The following is an 18,798-nucleotide window of genomic DNA, read 5'->3' on the forward strand; positions in this document are numbered from 1 at the left end:
TGCATCACAATACTGATACAGTCTTTTACCAACATGCCATGAGGGTTTAATCTATAAAGATTTTGTCTCTGAACAACTTCGCTCACTAAGTAGAAGCTCATTAATTTCTAAAAATGTAGGATCAGGCTTGAACAGAGTTATGTTTGATTCGTTATTTTTGCAAGGGATTACAAAGACATAGACGCATGTTGAAACAGCTTAGGTTTTACTGATTTCTTTGATTTGGAAGCTCCCACAGACCCCGCGGCTCTTTGAGGACTTAGCCTTCAATTGGTGTTGTATTTAAATCTGTTTGTTAAGTAATTAATGCGTTTGATTCAATTAATTCCAATCTGGTTGTTGGTGTTACCCCCGTTTTCATCCTGCTGAGTGAGAACTCCAACGCTGGCATCTTCCTCGCCTCCATACAGCTGGCCAATCACAGAATGGAGTGGGAGTGAATATCGGATGGATTGTTAGAAAGGTACAGAAATGGTTCGATACAACCCTTCTCCAATTTAACCCCGGGCATGTGTGGGAGAAGGAGGTTTCCAGAGCGAGCCTTCCAACAAGCAGTTCTGATGAACCACAGCGGGGCACACCACATGGAGACTGCAAGAACTGTAAGAAATCCACTTGGGCTCCTTGTATTTTCTCAGACAACTTTATGAGAGGGGAGTGGGCAATATTAGGCAAGTTTAAGAGTTAACAGTTCTTTCAGTCTCTTCACTAATACATAATGCAAACTATATCCATTGCAAACCACCTTTGCACTGCAAGCGGTGCTCTCCATCACAGTGAATCGAAGAATGTAAACATCAGGCAGGCGCAGTAGTCTTCAAGTTGTATCAATCAGTCAAATCAGACAAACTAGAAATATAAAACTATAGCCTTAGGTACTGGTTCAGATTAAGCGGCTGAAAAATGAAGCAAACTGGCTATAGTTTTTCCCTCAAAGTGAGTCAATCGCAATCGACTCACGGTGTCTGAACGTACCCAGCTTCACAGCACAAATAAACACGTTTACAGCCAGTTTTTTTTTTTTTTTTAAACAGAACAAAACAGATATTTTCTTACACAACAAGTCTGAGTGGGATGTATTTTAAATAACCCATTGACCTAGATAACTGAGTTAAGGGCGTGGTCACATTGATTGACAGGTGTCTTGACAAATGGAGCTGAAAGATATCTCTTAGGCCTCGTCCACTGCTCTGAGTAATTAAAATGGACCTCTTCCATGTGTGGGTGATTTTGATCCATTTCCAAGCATTTTTAAAGTTATTTGACTAATTTTATGGTTTGCTATTTGACACAAAGCATTTGAGTAGTGTGTACTTTGGTTCTGGTGAGTGAAAATCTAGTATTTTACTAGCCTGTTGGTTATATATACCTACATACATATATATGGATTGTCTGAGTAAAGATTTAGTTTGCCAAACTTTGGTATAGTCTGTCTAAAACATTTCTTTAAATTAATTCTTTAAAACAAAATAAAAATAAAATATCCCTAAAAATTGATTTGTTAAGGTTTCTGAAAAACCTAAAAATATTTATGCAGTCTTGAGATTCTTTTTCGGGCATTTCAACCATGAGAAACCCACAATCATGTGACCTGAATAGCTCTCACAGCGATGGGTTGGGGCAATATCTTACAGAGGTTTCACACTTTGGGTATGTTAACGACCCATTCCTTTATGTCACACCTTGGCTTTTGACTGCGATGACTCGCGTGATTAATTGTGGGTCAACGACCATCAGGACTACCTTCAAATGGGCCAACCCCCAGTAGGGATTAAATACCCGTACCTTTTCACCAATTTGAAATGAAGACGTCTTGGATGAGAGGTGAAACATCTTTACAACCTGATAGAAGTCTCCAGTTGCTTTTTTTTAAAGCACTCAAGACTACAATGTCTTGGATGACTGAAAACCTAAGCTTGAGTGTGAAATTCTAGTATGTATTTTATAACTTTGATTGCACTGAGCTAACCAAATCTGCTAGCTAGTTAGCTGAAAATGTAAGCACTCGGGACTTTCTAAAATGATCACACATTGGGCTCCAAAAGCAGCAAAAATGCTAAATTTTTACCTTCACAACAGTACTTCACAAAGAAATAGGTGATGTCAAGCTGACTACACCTATTCTCAAGCCTTAGCCAATAACAGCAATCAACCCTTTCAATTCCAATATTAAAAAACGATTAGTTATGTCTATAACTTCTGTTCCCTGAAGGAGAGGAACGAGGTACAACACATAAGTATGGGATATCACGCCCTCGCGTGTCCTGGCTGAAGAAACCTTTATTCACGCCTTTACGGCAGATGACGTGTGATGACACGCGCAAGGCCCCGCCCGCACATATAGCCGCTGCCATCACCGTCATCCCTCAGTTCGATAGCCGCTCTTCACCGAGCCAACTGCTCAGTGGGGCCACCCTGTGTTGTACCTCGTTCCTCTCCTTCAGGGAACAGAAGTTATAGACATAACTAATCGTTCCCTTTCAGTCGATTCACTCGGTACAACACATAAGTATGGGACCTATATACACGCCCCGCAGAGCAGCCACCGAACCGGAACGGGACCACCACATCCTTAGTGAGTGGTAGACCCAGCAGAAAGGACAGCATGAGCCACCGAAGGGGCTGTAACGTCCAACCGATAAAACCGCACAAAAGTGTGCGGCGACGCCCAATTAGCCGCTGCACAAATATCAGCCACAGGCACCCCTCTAAAAAGAGCCCATGAGGTCGCCATCCCCCTGGTGGAATGAGCTCCCACCCCGTGGGGCAACGCAAAACCTCCGGTGCTGTATGCCAGCGAGATAGCTTCTACAATCCAGTGGGACAGCCTCTGTCTGGACAGAGCCCTACCTCTATTCGGATTAGCGAAGCAGACAAACAACTGGTCACACAAACGCACATCCCGAGTGCGCTCAATGTAGGTGCGTAGTGCACGCACCGGACAAAGAGAATGCACCCTCCTCTGCTCCTCAGATTCAAAAGGAGGGGAGCAAAAGCTCAGCAACTCAAACTCCATTGAACTATAAGATGCAGGCATGACCTTGGGAAGATAGGCGGCATTCGGACGCAATACGACCTTGCGGCCATCAGGAGAAAACTGTGTGCAGGCAGGATGCACAGACAGCGCATGAAGGTCCCCCACTCGCTTCGCCGAGGCCAAAGCGAGAAGTAATGCGGTCTTATACGAAAGAAGTTTCATATCTACCGACTCAACGGGTTCAAACGGAGGGCCACAAAGGGCCTCCAGCACCAAAGACAAGTCCCAAGCCGGGACACTGGACTTAAGCACGGGCCTCAGCCGGCGAACCCCTTTCAGAAAACGCACGGCGAGGGGATGCGCACCTGGTGTCACCCCGTCAAAACCGATATGACAAGCAGATATAGCCGCTAAATAAACCTTGATCGTCGAAAACGAAAGGCCTTTATCCAACAGCTCCTGCAGGAATGTCAAAACATCCACAATAGAGCACTGAAATGGGAGAGTGTGGCGGACCTGGCACCATCGCTCGAAGGCTCGCCATTTGTAAGCGTACAAGCCTCTAGTAGACGAGGCCCTGGCGCTCTGAATCGTCGCTACCACACTAGGTGGCAGACCCTTAGCAACCAAGTTTAACCTCTCAGCAGGTAAGCATGAAGGTGCCACAGATCCGGGCGCGGATGAAACACTTCCCCCCCCGCCTGAGAGAGGAGATCCCTGCGGAGAGGAAGCTGCCAAGGACTTGCTGCAAGCAGGCTGATTATTTCTGCATACCACGACTTCGCGGGCCACCAAGGGGCCACCAGGATCAGAGAGAGGGAATGTCGACGCACCCTCTCCAGAATTGGAGATATCATTTCCACTGGGGGAAATGCATACAGGAGCACGTCTGGCCATTGGTGCGCTAGCGCGTCCAAGCCCAAGGGTGCATCGTGGTCGATTATGGAGAAGTACAGGGGGCAGTGAGCATTCACCCTGGAAGCAAAAAGATCTATTTGCGCCTCGCCAAATAGATCCCAAATCTGAGCCACTATTGAAGGGTGTAACCTCCATTCTCTCACCAGAGGACCCCCCCTGGAGAGAAGGTCCGGCCCCAGGTTCAGGTGGCCCGGGACATGGGTGGCTCTCAGAGTCAGAAAATGAACACTGCACCATAACAGCAGAGAGCGAGACAGCTGCAACAGGGGAAGAGAGCGTGTTCCTCCCTGCCTGTTTATATAAGACACCACTGTTGAATTGTCCGTCCTGACTAAGACATGCTGGCCCTGCAGGACTGGACGGAAACGCTTTAGAGCTAAGAACACTGCTAACAGCTCTAAGTGGTTGATGTGCAGCTGGCGCTGAGCCGCGGACCAGATCCCTCTCACTGACGCACCCTCGCACAGCGCTCCCCACCCACTTAGGGAAGCATCTGTGGACACCACCTTGCGAAACAACACCCTCCCAATCCGAGAGCCCTGGTGCAGTAGCCCGGGCTCCCTCCAAGGACGGAGAGCTAGCATGCAAGACGCAGTTACCGGCAGCCTCCTCCGGAGGTGACGCGAAGCACACAAACGGTGAGAGAGAGTCCAGCGTTGAAACGCTCTCATTTTCAACAGCCCAAGCGGCACTACGGCGATCATAGATGCCATCATGCCCAACAAGCGCAATATCGTCTGGAAACGCAGTCTGCGTCCCAGCTGAAATTGAGCGAGGCAGCGATGAAACGCGGCCACTCTGTGCTCTGACAACCGTGCGCGGCTGGAAAGAGAGCATATTTCCAGACCGAGAAAAGCGATCTGTTGACCTGGGATTAGCGAGCTCTTCTGAAAGTTCACAGAGAACCCCAGTGTCTGAATGTGTGACAGAACCCGCGACAGCTGCGTCTCCGCCTGTTCTCTGGAGCAAGCCACGAGAGCCCAGTCGTCCAGGTAGGCCAAGATGCGGATGCCCCTCTTCCTGAGGGGCGCTAGCGCTGCCTCGGCACATTTCTTAAAGGTGCGGGGAGCGAGCGACAGCCCGAACGGCAGCACTAGGTATTCGTAGGCTACGCCCTCGAATGCAAACCTCAGAAACTGCCTGTGTTTCGGGTGTATAGCGACATGAAAATAAGCATCTGTTAGATCGATTGTCGCAAAACCAATCTCCCGGGCCGACTGCACTCAGGAGCTGTCTGAGTGTTAACATCTTGAACCTGTACGTTCGCAGGTACGTGTTCAAGACTCGCAGGTCGAGGATGGGACGAAGCCCTCCCCCTTTCTTCGGAATGACAAAATAACGGCTGTACCAACCTTTGTCCGTCTCCGAAGCGGGGACCACCCGTATTGCTCTCTTCTGTAATAGCGCCTGTATTTCCTCTCTGAGTACCAAGGCTGCCTCGGGGTTGACAATCGTGTTCACGACTCTTTGGAAACGAGGCGGCTTGACCCGGAACTGCAACCGGTAACCCATGGCAACGGTTTGCAGCACCCACGGAGAGGGGGCGCAAGCGCGCCACTGAGGGAAGTGAGCAGCCAGCCGGCTGGCCTGCAGCACTGACGGCGGGGCGCCGTCGCCCCCCAGTGTGTCTGCAGGGGACTGCATCCCCTGCCTGACCTGGCTCATTTCGCCTGCAGGTTGAGCATTTGAGATTGTTTGAGAGTAAACAACACTCTTTATTGATTGCAACATGGGAACATGTACATTTATACATTTTGTTGGGTGCACCTTTTCCGGGGCATAACAATGAAAAACAGCGGGAACACTCGATGTGGTCGCTTGAACATTCAACACATCTGAACCGTGTGCAGGGGTTATGTGCTTGGGAGACCGCGATAGGGAAGTGCAGCGCCTTCTGGGGCTGACAACCTGAACAGAACTTAAGCGGCACCTCTTGTGCGGCAACAGAGGGGTAAGAGCAGCGTCTCCCTGCTGCCGGATCCCTTCCCCACTCGCAATCACAGCTAGGAGGGCTGAGGCTTCTTCCTCCCGGGCGTCGGGTCCCGTCGGGGGCCCGGGGGAGGGCCTTTGCCCCAGGCCGACTGGCGTGGAGCTCGGGCCGGAGTACGTGCTCTCGCCGGCGGCCCTCCCACTCCAGCAGTGGGCGCCGGTCTCTTGCCAGCTGTCAGAGGAGCGGCGGGCCTGTGAGAGCTAGCAGTGGGCTTGGGCTGGGGCTGGCGTCTGGGGATGATGTCGCGCAGAGCTTCCGTCTGCTTCTTCCTCAGATCGAATCTAGCCTGAATGGCTTCAAGTGAATGTCCGAATAACCCAGCCGCAGACACTGGTGCGTCCAGATACACAGCTCTGTCTCTATCAGGGACGTCGGAGAGGGTCAGCCACAGGTGCCTCTGCGCCACCACTGTCGAAGCCATCCCTCTGCCCAGGGAGAGCGCTGCACAGCGAGACGCACGGAGGATGTAATCCGTGGTGACTCTAACCTCGTTAAGAAGAGGTGACAGCGGGCTGTCCTCCGGAACCAGCGATCCAAGCTCCGCCAGGCACATTGCTTGGTACGTCTGGAGCATGGTGACGGAGCTCATGGCTCGAGCGGTGCCGGCCTGAGCCCGATAAATCTTCTCCAGCTGCGAGGCCGAGAATCTGCAGTGCTTGGACGGCAGAGTTGCGGGGCCACCGACACCATGGTTATGGGACGGGGCCAGATAAGCAGCCAGAGACGGCTCCATAGGGGGTGGGTTAGCTAAACCAGCTCCCTCGGCGCCGTCCAATTCCATGTACTGTCCATAGCCGGGCACAGTGACGCGGGTAGACAGAGGTTTGTCCCATGACGCTGTTAGCTCGCAGAGAAAGTCTGGGAACATGGGGAGGCAGTTTTTGGCCGTTGCGGGCTCCGGTGGAAGGAAAAAACCCGCAAACCGCGACGGCTTCCGAGCTGGTGGAGGAGAGGGCCAGTCCACCTGCAGCTTCTCAGCGGCACGGCGAAACAGGGGGAAAAGAGAGGTGTCATCGTGGCCGACCGGCGCAGCAGCGGCGGCATATTGGGTCGACAATGAGCTCTCCTGCTCATCCTCCGACAAACCATGGATGTCCAGGCCGATGTCCAGCACGTCATCGTCTTCCTGGGGAGCGCTGGCGGGCTTCAACCCAGGCTGAAGCCCGTCAGCGCTCCTGCATGGTTCCGGTCCGTCATCGGCTAACCCGTCAACGTATTCCATGTGGTCAGCCCAGCTAATCGCGGGGACATCGACCTGAAAATTTTCGTCTTCGGACTCGGACGAAGCCGGGGCTCCAGACTCGGAAAGAAGAGGGTCATGCCGTGCGACAGCCGAGCGTCCCAGCACTCTTTCCACAAACGTCACCCGTCTTTCCAGGGTCGAGCGTCGGAGCTGGCGACAAAACGCACAAGCTTCGGGCTCCGTCAACGCTCTCCTAGCGTGGACGATCCCCAGGCAGACAGGGCAGGCATCGTGCTGGTCGCTGTCGTGCAAAGAGAAACCACATCCCTGAGGACAGGGGCGAACAGAAGATTTCTGCTTTGCTCGCTTCGGTTTGGAGTCCATTCCCAAAACGCAAAGCGAAACGCTGCACAAGAAAAACTTGAAAATAGCGCTCCGCGGGCAGCCTACGCACCAGCTGGGCGGTGGAGGCTAACACCAACAGGGGCAGTTAAGCTAGGTTCAAGTTGGCAGACAACGGAGCTAACTAGCAGTAGCTAGCTAGCCCAACTCAGCAGAGGTGTTCTCAGCGAGGTGAAGAGCGTAAGAACTGAGGGATGACGGTGATGGCAGCGGCTATATGTGCGGGCGGGGCCTTGCGCGTGTCATCACACGTCATCTGCCGTAAAGGCGTGAATAAAGGTTTCTTCAGCCAGGACACGCGAGGGCGTGATATCCCATACTTATGTGTTGTACCGAGTGAATCGACTGAAAGGGAACATCTGGTGCCAAACACCCAACCTGGCGGCCATATTGGATTGTCAGAATTCGGAAAGGTCTTGTACACATGGGTCCAATTCACGCTACATTTTAGCTACTGTTAACAGTTAGTTCCATATTGTAGTTCATGTGTTCAGCAACCACAAAAGTCCTGGCAATAAATAAATACTGTATCATTCTAATATCCAGCATACAGTACATAGCACTAGCAATATTTTATTTTATAAAATGAAAAACTCAGGTATTCAACCTGAAACAAAAGAAAACATTCAAAGCATGTGAAACGGTATTCCCCAACTGAATCAAATGGACACCTCAATCACATGGATGGTAATGTGTCGCCATGAAAACAAATAAAATACCCCAGTACACAGAGTCACAGTCGTATTCACAGGGGCACACAAACAAAAGCATGCAATATCAGAGGCAGGGCTGTGGACTTGTACAGTTAAATTATTGAGATGCTCTGTGATGCCTCTCATTCTGTCAGCATGGGTCAAAAGCAAGGAACGAGGATGAAGCAACAGGGGGCTGGGTGGGATTATGAGGGTCTGTTGGATGTGGGGATGCGGGAGCATGTGGCGACCATGAACACGTGTCTCTCCAACCCTGCCCCGCCCCTCCTAAGTTTTAAATGTTAAATGTTTAACGGGGAGGCTCTCAGAAGAGGAGCTTCAAAGGGCCCAGGCTCCACTGCAGTCGGGCGGGGGGGAAGTGCAGAGTGCAGAGGCTCCCGCTCTCAGGCTGGGTTTTTGTCAGTTGCCTCATGCCGGGATCACATTGCCTTTCTCTACTGCATAAGCAGGTATGTTGCTGCACAGAGAATCAAAAGATGTTTCATGGCTTCGCCGACTGAGTTTACTATGGTGAATGTACATCAGCAACATTTATTCTCCTTACAATTTGGATTTACAGATAAGCGTTCATTAAACATTATAGAGAATGAGCTGAAAACAAGCATCGATTGCACCCAGCTCTTCTCAGATGATAAGCCGCTTTCATCTCTTATGAAAAAAGGGAAATAAATTCTCATTCCTTTAACAGGAGTACAGCTCATTACTCTACATAGATGGAACAAGAAAAGCCATTCACAAATACATATTCAACTGCTCCAAACCCAGACAGACCACTGAAGTCTGGCTCCTCATTGGAGAAATACTCACTATAGCCTTCAACATGAGGATTTAAAGACTGTAGGCAAGTATATATGATGACCTGTGAGTCAGTCTAGTCTATATTTAAAGATCCTGAAAAGCATTTTCATGAAGCACTTCTGTTTTTGTTTCGGATTTGAAGTGTGAAATGTAATTAATATTTATAGTATTATTCCAGGGTTTTCTTCCCATGCTGGTGCTGTGCATAGAAATGAGCCTAATAAAGTGTGTTAAGTTGGTATAATTCTACATGTCAGGCTGGCTCAAGGACTTAAGGAGTGAAACAAATATGTAAAATTAATGAGATGAAATGCAGATAAAACAAAAATAACTATATTAATAATAATAATAATAATAATCACTGTCAGCCCAAAAACCAGGAAGTGGTGATACATTTGTTGATCCATATACAGTGCAACCACGTCATGCGCATGCTTTTCTTGGTGCGAAAAGAACAAACTCGCCAGTTTGAGATTATTTTTGTTTTATGCCACAAACCAAGCTGGTAGACCCAAATGAAGCAGTCAGGTGAAGGACACCTTGCACCTCTACATGAAGAAACAGGTGAGGATGAACAGATGCTTTTAAATTATCACCTCCAATGTGTGGTAGCGTCAGTTCACGGTAGAACCGCTGAGGGGGTCATTTTGATCCCTTGGCTTTTTTAAAAATCATGTAACCACATCTCATATTTCACAACTTTTCCTAAAGTAGGTGGTTTAATTTAAGTTTTTAGAAAGATAATATGTGATGTGGGGGATAAAAAGATAAAGAATTCATGATTACTTATACCTAGAATCACTGAGGACGTCATTTTGACGCCACAGAAAATGATGTAAAACAACAGATGTGGTATTGCTTAGCAACACAAATTTTAATATGACGCCTGCTGTAACGTGAGACACAGCTAGATAGCTGTGATTGATAAATAAATACATAGGGCACTGTAGTTAGGTAAAAGATGATTAATAACTGCAGGGCTGATGGGATGTTGGCCTGGGTCAGAGGGAAAAGTGTGGCGTACCGGGCGGGTTGCAGGCTGTCAGGGCAGTGGGGGAACCGTAGCTGAACTGAACAGAGTGTGGAGAACCAATCTGAGCAAATACAGAGTGAAATCCTGAGCAAATTAGCCAAATCTGATGGTTATAGGGCCTCAGGAGGAGAGCTGAGGGGCTAAAGTGCAGGCAGATTAGGATGGTCTGATAAACTTTAACATTAATAAATCTATTAAAACGTGTTTCTTATTCTATTTTAGTTGTTTTTTTCAGTATCTTTTTTAGGGCATCTAACTACGGAGCCCTGCAAGGGACATTGGAGAAAAAAAAAAATAAAGATGAACTTTTGCGAGATCTTCGCAGGTCGCATTTGAAGGCCGAGTCGGTGTATCCTTCGTGGCCCAACTGTTACGGCCCTATCAGGGCCTCCTCCTGAAGGTGCTTGTGTGGGCGTGTCCTACAATCTCTTCTGCCTGAGGTGCCACCTTTCTCTTTTACACAGCTGACTCGCATCAGTAATTAAAAGTATTTAAGCCCAGGGAAAGGTGAGCTCTGGGCCAGAGTGCCATGTGTTTTTGCTGTTTGCAGCTAGTGAGCTGCCCTCTCTTTTTGACTTATGTTTTACTTTACTGACCAACGCTTGAGTTTTGTTTGTTTCCTTAAATGGTGATAGCAGCTTGTCCGTCTCTTTTAGTTGAACATTAATAGAAACTTTAATAAAATTCTTTAATTTAACCATTTTGACTCTTTTTTCTGACCCGGACACATTTTGTTATACTCCCCCACCCCCTCATCACCTAGACCCCTTTTAGGGGAACGTAACACCAACCTATCCCAGAATTCATAGCACGGCCCAGCCAACTATAGTTTCCAACAATGGCAGCAGCTACTTAGTTTTAATATTACTCTTTCTGCATCACAAAATAAACTTCTAACATATTTTCAGGCGTGAATGTAGCTGTGTAAAGTTCAAATATCTGCTCGGCTTATCAAGACATCACATATTTGCAAAAGTGCTGTTACGTCTGTTACCCACCAGCTCGAAGCTGACCGGGAGGTCGAGGCCACTAGAGGCTCACTAGAACCGCACTCCCGGCGCATCGTGCCTCGACCTCCCGGCGCATCGTGCCTCGACCTCCCGGCGCATCGTGCCTCGACCTCCCGGCGCATCGTGCCTCGACCTCCCGGCCAGCTTCGAGCTGGCGGCCTCCGAAGGATGCGGCCTATTTTGCGAGATCTCACAAAGGTTCATCTTCATGTTTTCCCCTCCAATGTTCCTCGTGGGGCTCCGTATCTAACACCACTTCATCCAACATTCAAGTTTACATTTTTTTGTAATCCTTCTACAATAATTAAATCGTTTAGATGTATAAGCTGCTGTTTTTGTTTAGTGAATGCTACTATATATTTTAAGATCTAAATCACTTGTAAAAGTACTTATTTTGTAAAATATTTCACATATATTTATAAATGAACAACTCAGCTTCTGTAAGAAATTACTTGTTTGTCATTGCTCTTGTTGTAATGCAGGGTCAAAACAAGCAACAAGCAAAGCTGGTGCTTTGGCATGCATTACGCAAGACTGACCAAACAATCCACGACAATTTGTTAGTCGTACTGAGGAGAAGCTCTGGCAGTCTGTGTGTACACCCTCCACTGCAGCTGAATCACAGACAGTGTTAAAGATGGATGGACTGTGGCTTCTGGGTCTGAAAAGTGAAGCCAATGCAGAAGAAACGCCTTAAACCTGCATTTTTTTTTTTTTCATGGCCACCAAGGGATGAAAATTTCTCAGGTTGTATAGAAGTTTATGAGAAAACAGCACTCGGCTCCTTTGCTCTGTGACCTCAGTAAAAACTTAGCTGATGGTTTTTTGATCGCAGTGACTAGTCTCAGGTTATATTGATGATAATATTTAAACAACTGGCCACCCTGGATAATACAGGATTATCCAGGGTATGCTGACTGAGCGCAGTTTCATAGCCAGATCTTCTCTTTTGCTCATCACATGGTTACAACTTGCAATGCAACCAGTTCGCTTCCTTGTGTGTTGGTGTTTGTTCCATTCTCCTTGAAACAAACAATATGGTAGCCACTGTGCCAAAACTTTTATACCTATGCGTTCGACACAACTAAGGATAAATTATATTCAAAGCACACAAACCTTCTATCAAAGTACAATTCATTTGTAATGCAATCAAAGGGTGGGAGCTGATTCTCCTCATGTTAAATGAGCGGAATGTCACAGGAAAACATTTATCTCATTAAATGTGATCATCCCATCCGAGTGGAGGCAAATGAGAAGTGACGGCGGATCTGAAACCCGCTCTGACTCGGAGCGGGGCTGTTTGAGCAGGCACCGCTGCACTCCTGCAGCCGTTCTGTCTGAATCTATCTGGGCGCAGAGTGTGTGTGAGTGCTGTGGGACATTAGGCGCTGCTGTGTGTGTGCTGTAGATGAGGAAAGTGTTTTAAGCCCAGCAATGGTGGCTCCCTACTTGGGTCATTTCAGTCCCAGTAGTGGCGAACTGCTGACAGCCCTGGCTTTGTCCACACACAGATACACAGCGATGCCACTGTATTACCACCTCAATGGCAAGAATTGCAATGCAGGCAGGCAACAGGCGCTGCAGAAGCCTGTAGTGCGCGCTGCCTGTGAGCTGTTATGTATAAATGATTGTTTTTCTTTCCATCTGTGCGTCTTCTACGGGAGATGAAGGAGTTGAAGGAGAAAGGGGGAGGGACAGATCAATTAACATATCCCTAGAGAGACCAACCATTGAAGCTCAAATGGACATCTTCACGATGAAAGAGGCCGCAGCTTGTCAGCTACCGGCTGGCCTCGCAAGCCAGTGTTTCCTTTTTAGCGCTTGTAATGACAGGTCGTCATTATGCAAACGACAAAAAGGCCAATCATTGATCGATATGTGCAAAAACCACACACAAATGCTCTCAGACCACTGAGCAGTCTGGCACACAGACACACAGAGCCCTGAGCGAATCTTAATGCATCCTTCCCTTTTTTAACTATGTATAGGCTACAACACATTGATTTCTAATGTATCAGGTTATGACAGCTCTTCAATATTGCTGGAGGCAGCCGTGGAGCTCACTCTGAGAGCACACAGCTTGAGGCTGTGGACCTGACAGGGGAGAGCTGGCATTACGGAGGAGGCTGTCGTTGTCCTGACTACTGTCACTGCAACTCACAGCAGACCTGGGCTGCTCACTGCAGAGATATGACTCAGGCCAGTGTGTGTGTTACCTTAGCTGACTCCTGAGCCCCTGTTTCCACCTGAACTATCCCTGCAGAGGTGGATCGGGCACAGTAATGAGGGGAAACGCTGCCTCCCTGGATCTCTGTGCATAACAAGCTCCTGCACAGAATGTTTACTTTTTTATCGGCCTATCTAACCTGTAGACTGTGCACCGCCTGAAAGCACTGCACGGATTCGCCTAATGTTATCTATCTTGTTAGTTATCATCTATGCCAGCCTTTAAGTAAGCTTGGGACAGGCCTTCACAGTCACATCAAACAGTCATGACAGATTCTTACCTGAAGGAGGCAGCGCTCCTTGAAGACATAGGCGATGAGCTTATCCAGATGCATGAGACACTGGTGGTAGCGGATATGATGGGTGAGAACGGGGAGCATCATGGCGTGCTGTGGAGGACAGAGAGAATTGACAAGCAGGGTAAGAAAGGAAGACAGGAGAGGAAGAAAAAAATAGAAAATCTCAAGTAACAGGAAGAGGCAGAGAACAAGGATCATGGCGTATATGAAAGAAAAGTGAAGGGAGCGTGTTTTGAGAGCAAGTGTGATGAAGAGATTGGGAGAAAGAATGGGAGAGGGTTGATGGAGGGAACGGGGAGGGAGAAATCAATCAGCCAGTCATTATTTATTAAGTGGTGCTCTGCAACAAAGAGATGAAATAATCAAAAACCCAATTGCTGTAGAGCGAGAGGGAATGACAGAGATGGGGGAAATTCACATTTGGACAGGACAGTCAAAATCGAAGCCCATTCTGACATGTTGACACACTTACATTGGAACAAACGCTGACAGCCCCCGCTGACCCTCACATATGAAAAGAAAAAAGTTTGAGTGCAACAAAGTAAAAGAAAAGTCAAGGGCAGGGCGGGGTTGGAGGATGAGCTGCGAGTGAGGGGAATGTGACAAGAAAAGTGGGAGTTAAAGCGAAACAGTCGGTGGTCGGATACTGAGCTCGGCAGTCTGCAGAGCCAATCTGCAGAATCATTAGCCGAGGCTTATCAAGTCTTCCCCTCGGAGTGACTGAGAAACTGTAACAAAGGCTGGTGTACACACATTAACCCCGTGCCACCACATGAGAGAGGAAGGAGCCGTGCATGTTTTAATTAGTGCTACTGGGGAGGGTGAGCCCGAGGCCCGGCGGCTACAAGCGGTGCTGCCACGTAGCCCTGGGGCCATCACAGGGGCCGTGGTGACACAGTCCCCGGGCCTTGTTAAGCAGCCAATTAAACAAAGCCGGGGCCCGGTCATGTCTGCTGCTCCTGACCTGTTCTTACGACTGCCTGAGTGACTGAGTATGTCTCTGTGTTCACAAAGGCAGGGTGGGGGCTTGTTAGAGAGTTGATACGCCACTAATTAAAAGGTGAGAAATTCCTAATTTACTGTCACGGGTGACGTTTGGGTATTTTGGACACCTTCCAACCAGGCCAGCAGCCTGAATTCACTTTTTCTTTGATTTAAGTATTACAAGCACGACTCCACACCAAGGCTTTACTCTGGGAAGCCAGTCAGGTTTATTATCTTCCACCCAAGCATATTTGGCACCTCATTTTAGCGATAAAAAAAAGTTATATAATTATGCGTTGGAGAGATTTATACCACCTATTATCGATTTACAAAAGGATAACTCCATGCTAGACATGCTCTTTTCCAGCTTTTGTTTCTACTTTAGCGTCTTGGACTACAGCTCTCGCTTTTGTGATCTGCTGTTTGCGCAATCCAATCAGAACCTACGGTGGGTGGAGAAATGCAGATCTGAAGGACTACCATCAGAAGCTACAGTGCAAGACGGCAGAGCTGGAGCTGGTTGGGTGGAGACTAACCCAGCTTTCACAGTGCATGAGCCTAGGTAGACCCTGGAAGAGTCGCCATCACGGGACTAACACAGAGTCAGCAACCCTATCGTGCATCTCTTTGGACTGTGTGAGGAAGCCAGAGCACCCACTCAAGGGCTAAATTCAAACCCAGCACATTTTGGCTTTTCTCTGACGGATGCATCACGACCAATTTGCGTTTCACCGTCTTGCCCAAAGACGCTTCAACATGTGGTCTGGAGGAGCTGAGTAACCAACTAGTCTTCTGATTAGCAGATGACCCCCTCTACCTCCTGAATCACAGCCGGTAGAGCTACTTAATTAATCATTAAATAACAATTTTGTTAAATTAACAGCAACTTGGCTAGTGAGGCAGAAAGCAGAGAGAATACATTGAGAATTATGAATTGAACAGCGTGTCTTGGCATGTACAGGGAGAACACTGCAAACCGGGACTGCTGTGAGGCGACAGCGCTAACCGCTGTCTAACCACCTATGCTTCCTGTTTCTTTTCGTTGATAGGCTCATTTATTTTGATGCACATTGAGCCATGTGTGATGTGAGTGAAAGGCCTCTGGTTTACAGTGCTTCCACAGATTTTATTAGGCTGTATATATTGTGCAACGTAAACTACTGCAGAAATTCACCTTTGCAGGCGAGCTTTATTACCTACCCCTAACACAGCTGATACAGTTGTATTTCTCCATGCTTTGCCTTAGTTATATAATTTATAAGTAGGTGGATTAATATATATATATACACTAAGTAATTGCTGCAGAAAACATAGACCCGCCCACACTTATTCTCTCCACTGTAGAAAAAGAAAAACAGACTTCCCTTTGAAATGTTTTTGACTGTCTGACTGAACATAAATGTGATCAGGGAGCCAAAAAGAACAGAAAACAAGAGAGTGAGAAAAAAGGCAGTGAATAAAAAAAAAAATAAATATGAACATAAAATAAAATTGTGATGAATAAATAAGTCCCATCTCTGCCCCCGATGTGCAGCCCGGTCCTTGACAGAGCCTTTCAAGTGAAACAACCTTGGTGTTGCCGAACGATGTTTGTAACAAGGGGGTTGATTTTGCTCCGGAAAAAAAAAAAAAAAAAAAAGACGAAGTCTGCTTTTAAAATCGAGAAACTATGGGTCAGTTTTGCAGCTATCTATTGTCTGTGTCACATGTTGTGTAGACTGTACCGCTGCAGTTCGGACTGAAATTATTCATGAAGCAATTAGTCGTAGCGGTACAGCTTGAAGCAAATATAATTGGACAGCAATTATGGATCGGATTCTTCTTTGCTAGACCTTGCTGTAAGAGAGGTCTGGCTTGCACGGCTAGAACATTCTGTCATTCCTCTCCAAATGTGAGCAGCAGCATCAGCTGTAGGATACTTTCACTGCACTACATTGATAGTGGGTGTGCCGAGAGAATAATACGTGCTACGCTGATGCCAATTATCTTTTCAGTAAGAAGTTTAAGACAAAAAAGATCCTAGAATAGACAATAAATAAAAAATGCACTCAAACAGACTTAGCTATATCATTACACTGACTATCAATGTAGTGCATGAGCACACGAAGCGCTCTGTTTCAGTGGGCACAGCGCGCTGCTTACACATTCAGGGTTATGGTTCAAGTCTCATTAGTTCTGCCCGTTCGAAATCGCGTGCACACATCCAAGTGCAAGTTGAACATGCTGCTCCGCTTCCTAGAAAATGAGCTACAGTTACGATAAAAATAAGAATCCATCCTAAATATATTTTTTTGCTGTTAAAAGTGCATGAAATGCCGAGTGACAGTCAAGTGGCATATAAATAAGCTGTCCAGTCGGAGTCGTTACTTAATGAAAGGTATGGCTACCGCTGCGGCTCTGTGGGAGTACGCTTTGCCTACACAGATTTTGACACTTGAATGGAGAAGTGACGCAATGTGTGGAAAGAAGAGAAGGGTGTGCGGCTGTGCAGTGGACGTGTCCGTCTGAGTGGAGCCACTGCAATATGTGCATGTGTCCAACTTCTAGTGACTATGTTTGCTTTTTGGTTTTAAATACAAATTCAGTTTTATTTATACACAGCCAATGCACAACAGCAGCTGCTTTAAGTGGCTTCACGTTGCAGGGTAAATAACAAGGAGTCGGCGACAGTGAGAAGGAAGAACTCCCTTTTAACAGGAAGAGACCTCGTGTTTAACTAAACTCAGGGAGGGGCAGCCAACTGCCACGAGCATACAAAGCGAGCATTTAACTTTGTACCCTGAAACTATTGCACTTACATTGTTAACAGATATAACGTAGACAAGATTTAGACAAACGTTAGCTAAACTGTAGCTAAACTCAGAAGGTGGCACTAAAAAACATGTAATTACAGAGGAAAACAGTCCATAGAGACGAAAACAATGCAAAGTAGAATCCCACGTTAAAATACTCTGCCTATAGAGCAGGCATAAAACAGTGCCTGCTACAAAAAAAATGATTTGGGTCCACTCTAACCTGTACCATGTAGCGTCACAGATCTATTTGCCATTTCTGATCATGTTAATCCGATTATTTGACAGATTGTATGACTTGGTGTGTGGCTAGTTGTACTAAGAAACCATCCAAGAAGGATGCACACCAGTTTTGATGGATAAATGTTGCGTATTTCCTTTGCATATTAACTGAAGCTAGTGCCAGTAGCTGTATCTGTATAGTCTGTGAATGCACCTTGCTAACCAACCCTAATAGTATTAACTGATAACTTCGCAGTTCTCCTTCTCTTCCATGTCTAAGTACAGTCATTAATATGTTTTTGCCTATAAACCCGCCCTCCCTGCTATTAAAGCTGTCTATAGTACAGTCAAAACTCCAAGAATACTAAAGCATTATTGTCTATTTAATTTGACAATGATGGGTAGGATTTAGCTGCCTTGCTTTTCCGTGTCAGTCAGCAACAAGTGTTATAAGTAGCTGTGGTTTGATTCCTGGTTCCACCAGTCTGCAGATCCTTGGGCAACAAACCAAATCTCAAATGGACCCTGATGCATCCATCAGTGCGTGAGTGTGCATTTATTTGATAGGTACAAAGTGTTTAAAGGCACAGAATAAAGCACTGTATGGGTGATTGTGGCTTCCAGTAAAAGGGATTCTAATGCTTGAGAAAAGCGCTATATAAAAACCAGTCCACTTACAAAGTTGATTCTTTCATTCTTGAATGAAAATGCTCCACACACTGTGCTTTCAGCTTCTTGAATTTGGGGATTTTTTTGAATTTAAGGTAAATGGGTTTTTTTCTCTTTACTATAGAATTAAAAAAAAAAAAAAAAGTCTGTAATTGAAATAATCTTTATTTAGTATCCTATTCAGTCTTGTTAGAAATATATATATATATAAATCTTTGTTTTAAAAGATTGTTTATACTTGTCTCTCTGGAGTGCATTAAAGGATGTTTTGAATCTCTTTACTTTTAAAAGCACCAGGGTGTTATGCTTCATTGTTATGTAACTGTGAAACAATGTGTACATTCGTTTGTTCGATCCATGGAATCGGCGCTGTATGTGCATGCATACAATTGAGTGGCGTTACCTGACAGACGTCGGAGCGGATGCCAGTCTTCCAGAAGCCCTGACTGCTGAGCTCCACTGTGACCTCTCGGCGCATCGTGTTCTTCTGACGGATCTTCTGAAGAGCTTCCTGCCAAACAACCAGCCAGTCAATTATTGATCCACTGGAGCACAGCCTACGGAGACAGCTCCCATCCTCAA

At 46.8% G+C, this 18,798-nt stretch overlaps 1 protein-coding gene across 3 annotated transcripts in view; it reads right to left on the minus strand.

Annotated features, from left to right (window-relative positions):
• Positions 1-18,798, minus strand: part of drosha (drosha ribonuclease III) — a 151,137-nt gene that overhangs the window by 97,788 nt on the left and 34,551 nt on the right. For all 3 annotated transcript variants that reach the window (XM_086306751.1, XM_086306750.1, XM_086306752.1), the window contains 2 exons: positions 18,620-18,727; positions 13,532-13,639 (listed from right to left, as the gene is read on the minus strand). In XM_086306751.1, the coding sequence (XP_086162877.1) occupies positions 13,532-13,639; positions 18,620-18,727 (216 nt within the window). The remainder of the gene's footprint in view (positions 1-13,531; positions 13,640-18,619; positions 18,728-18,798) is intronic.

This window comes from Aulonocara sp. 'chitande type north' Nkhata Bay, linkage group LG9 (genome assembly GCF_057382095.1).
Source record: "Aulonocara sp. 'chitande type north' Nkhata Bay isolate Kocher_YH1m ecotype deep benthic linkage group LG9, A_spYH_male_GT1.1, whole genome shotgun sequence".
NCBI classification, from domain to species: domain Eukaryota; kingdom Metazoa; phylum Chordata; class Actinopteri; order Cichliformes; family Cichlidae; genus Aulonocara; species Aulonocara sp. 'chitande type north' Nkhata Bay.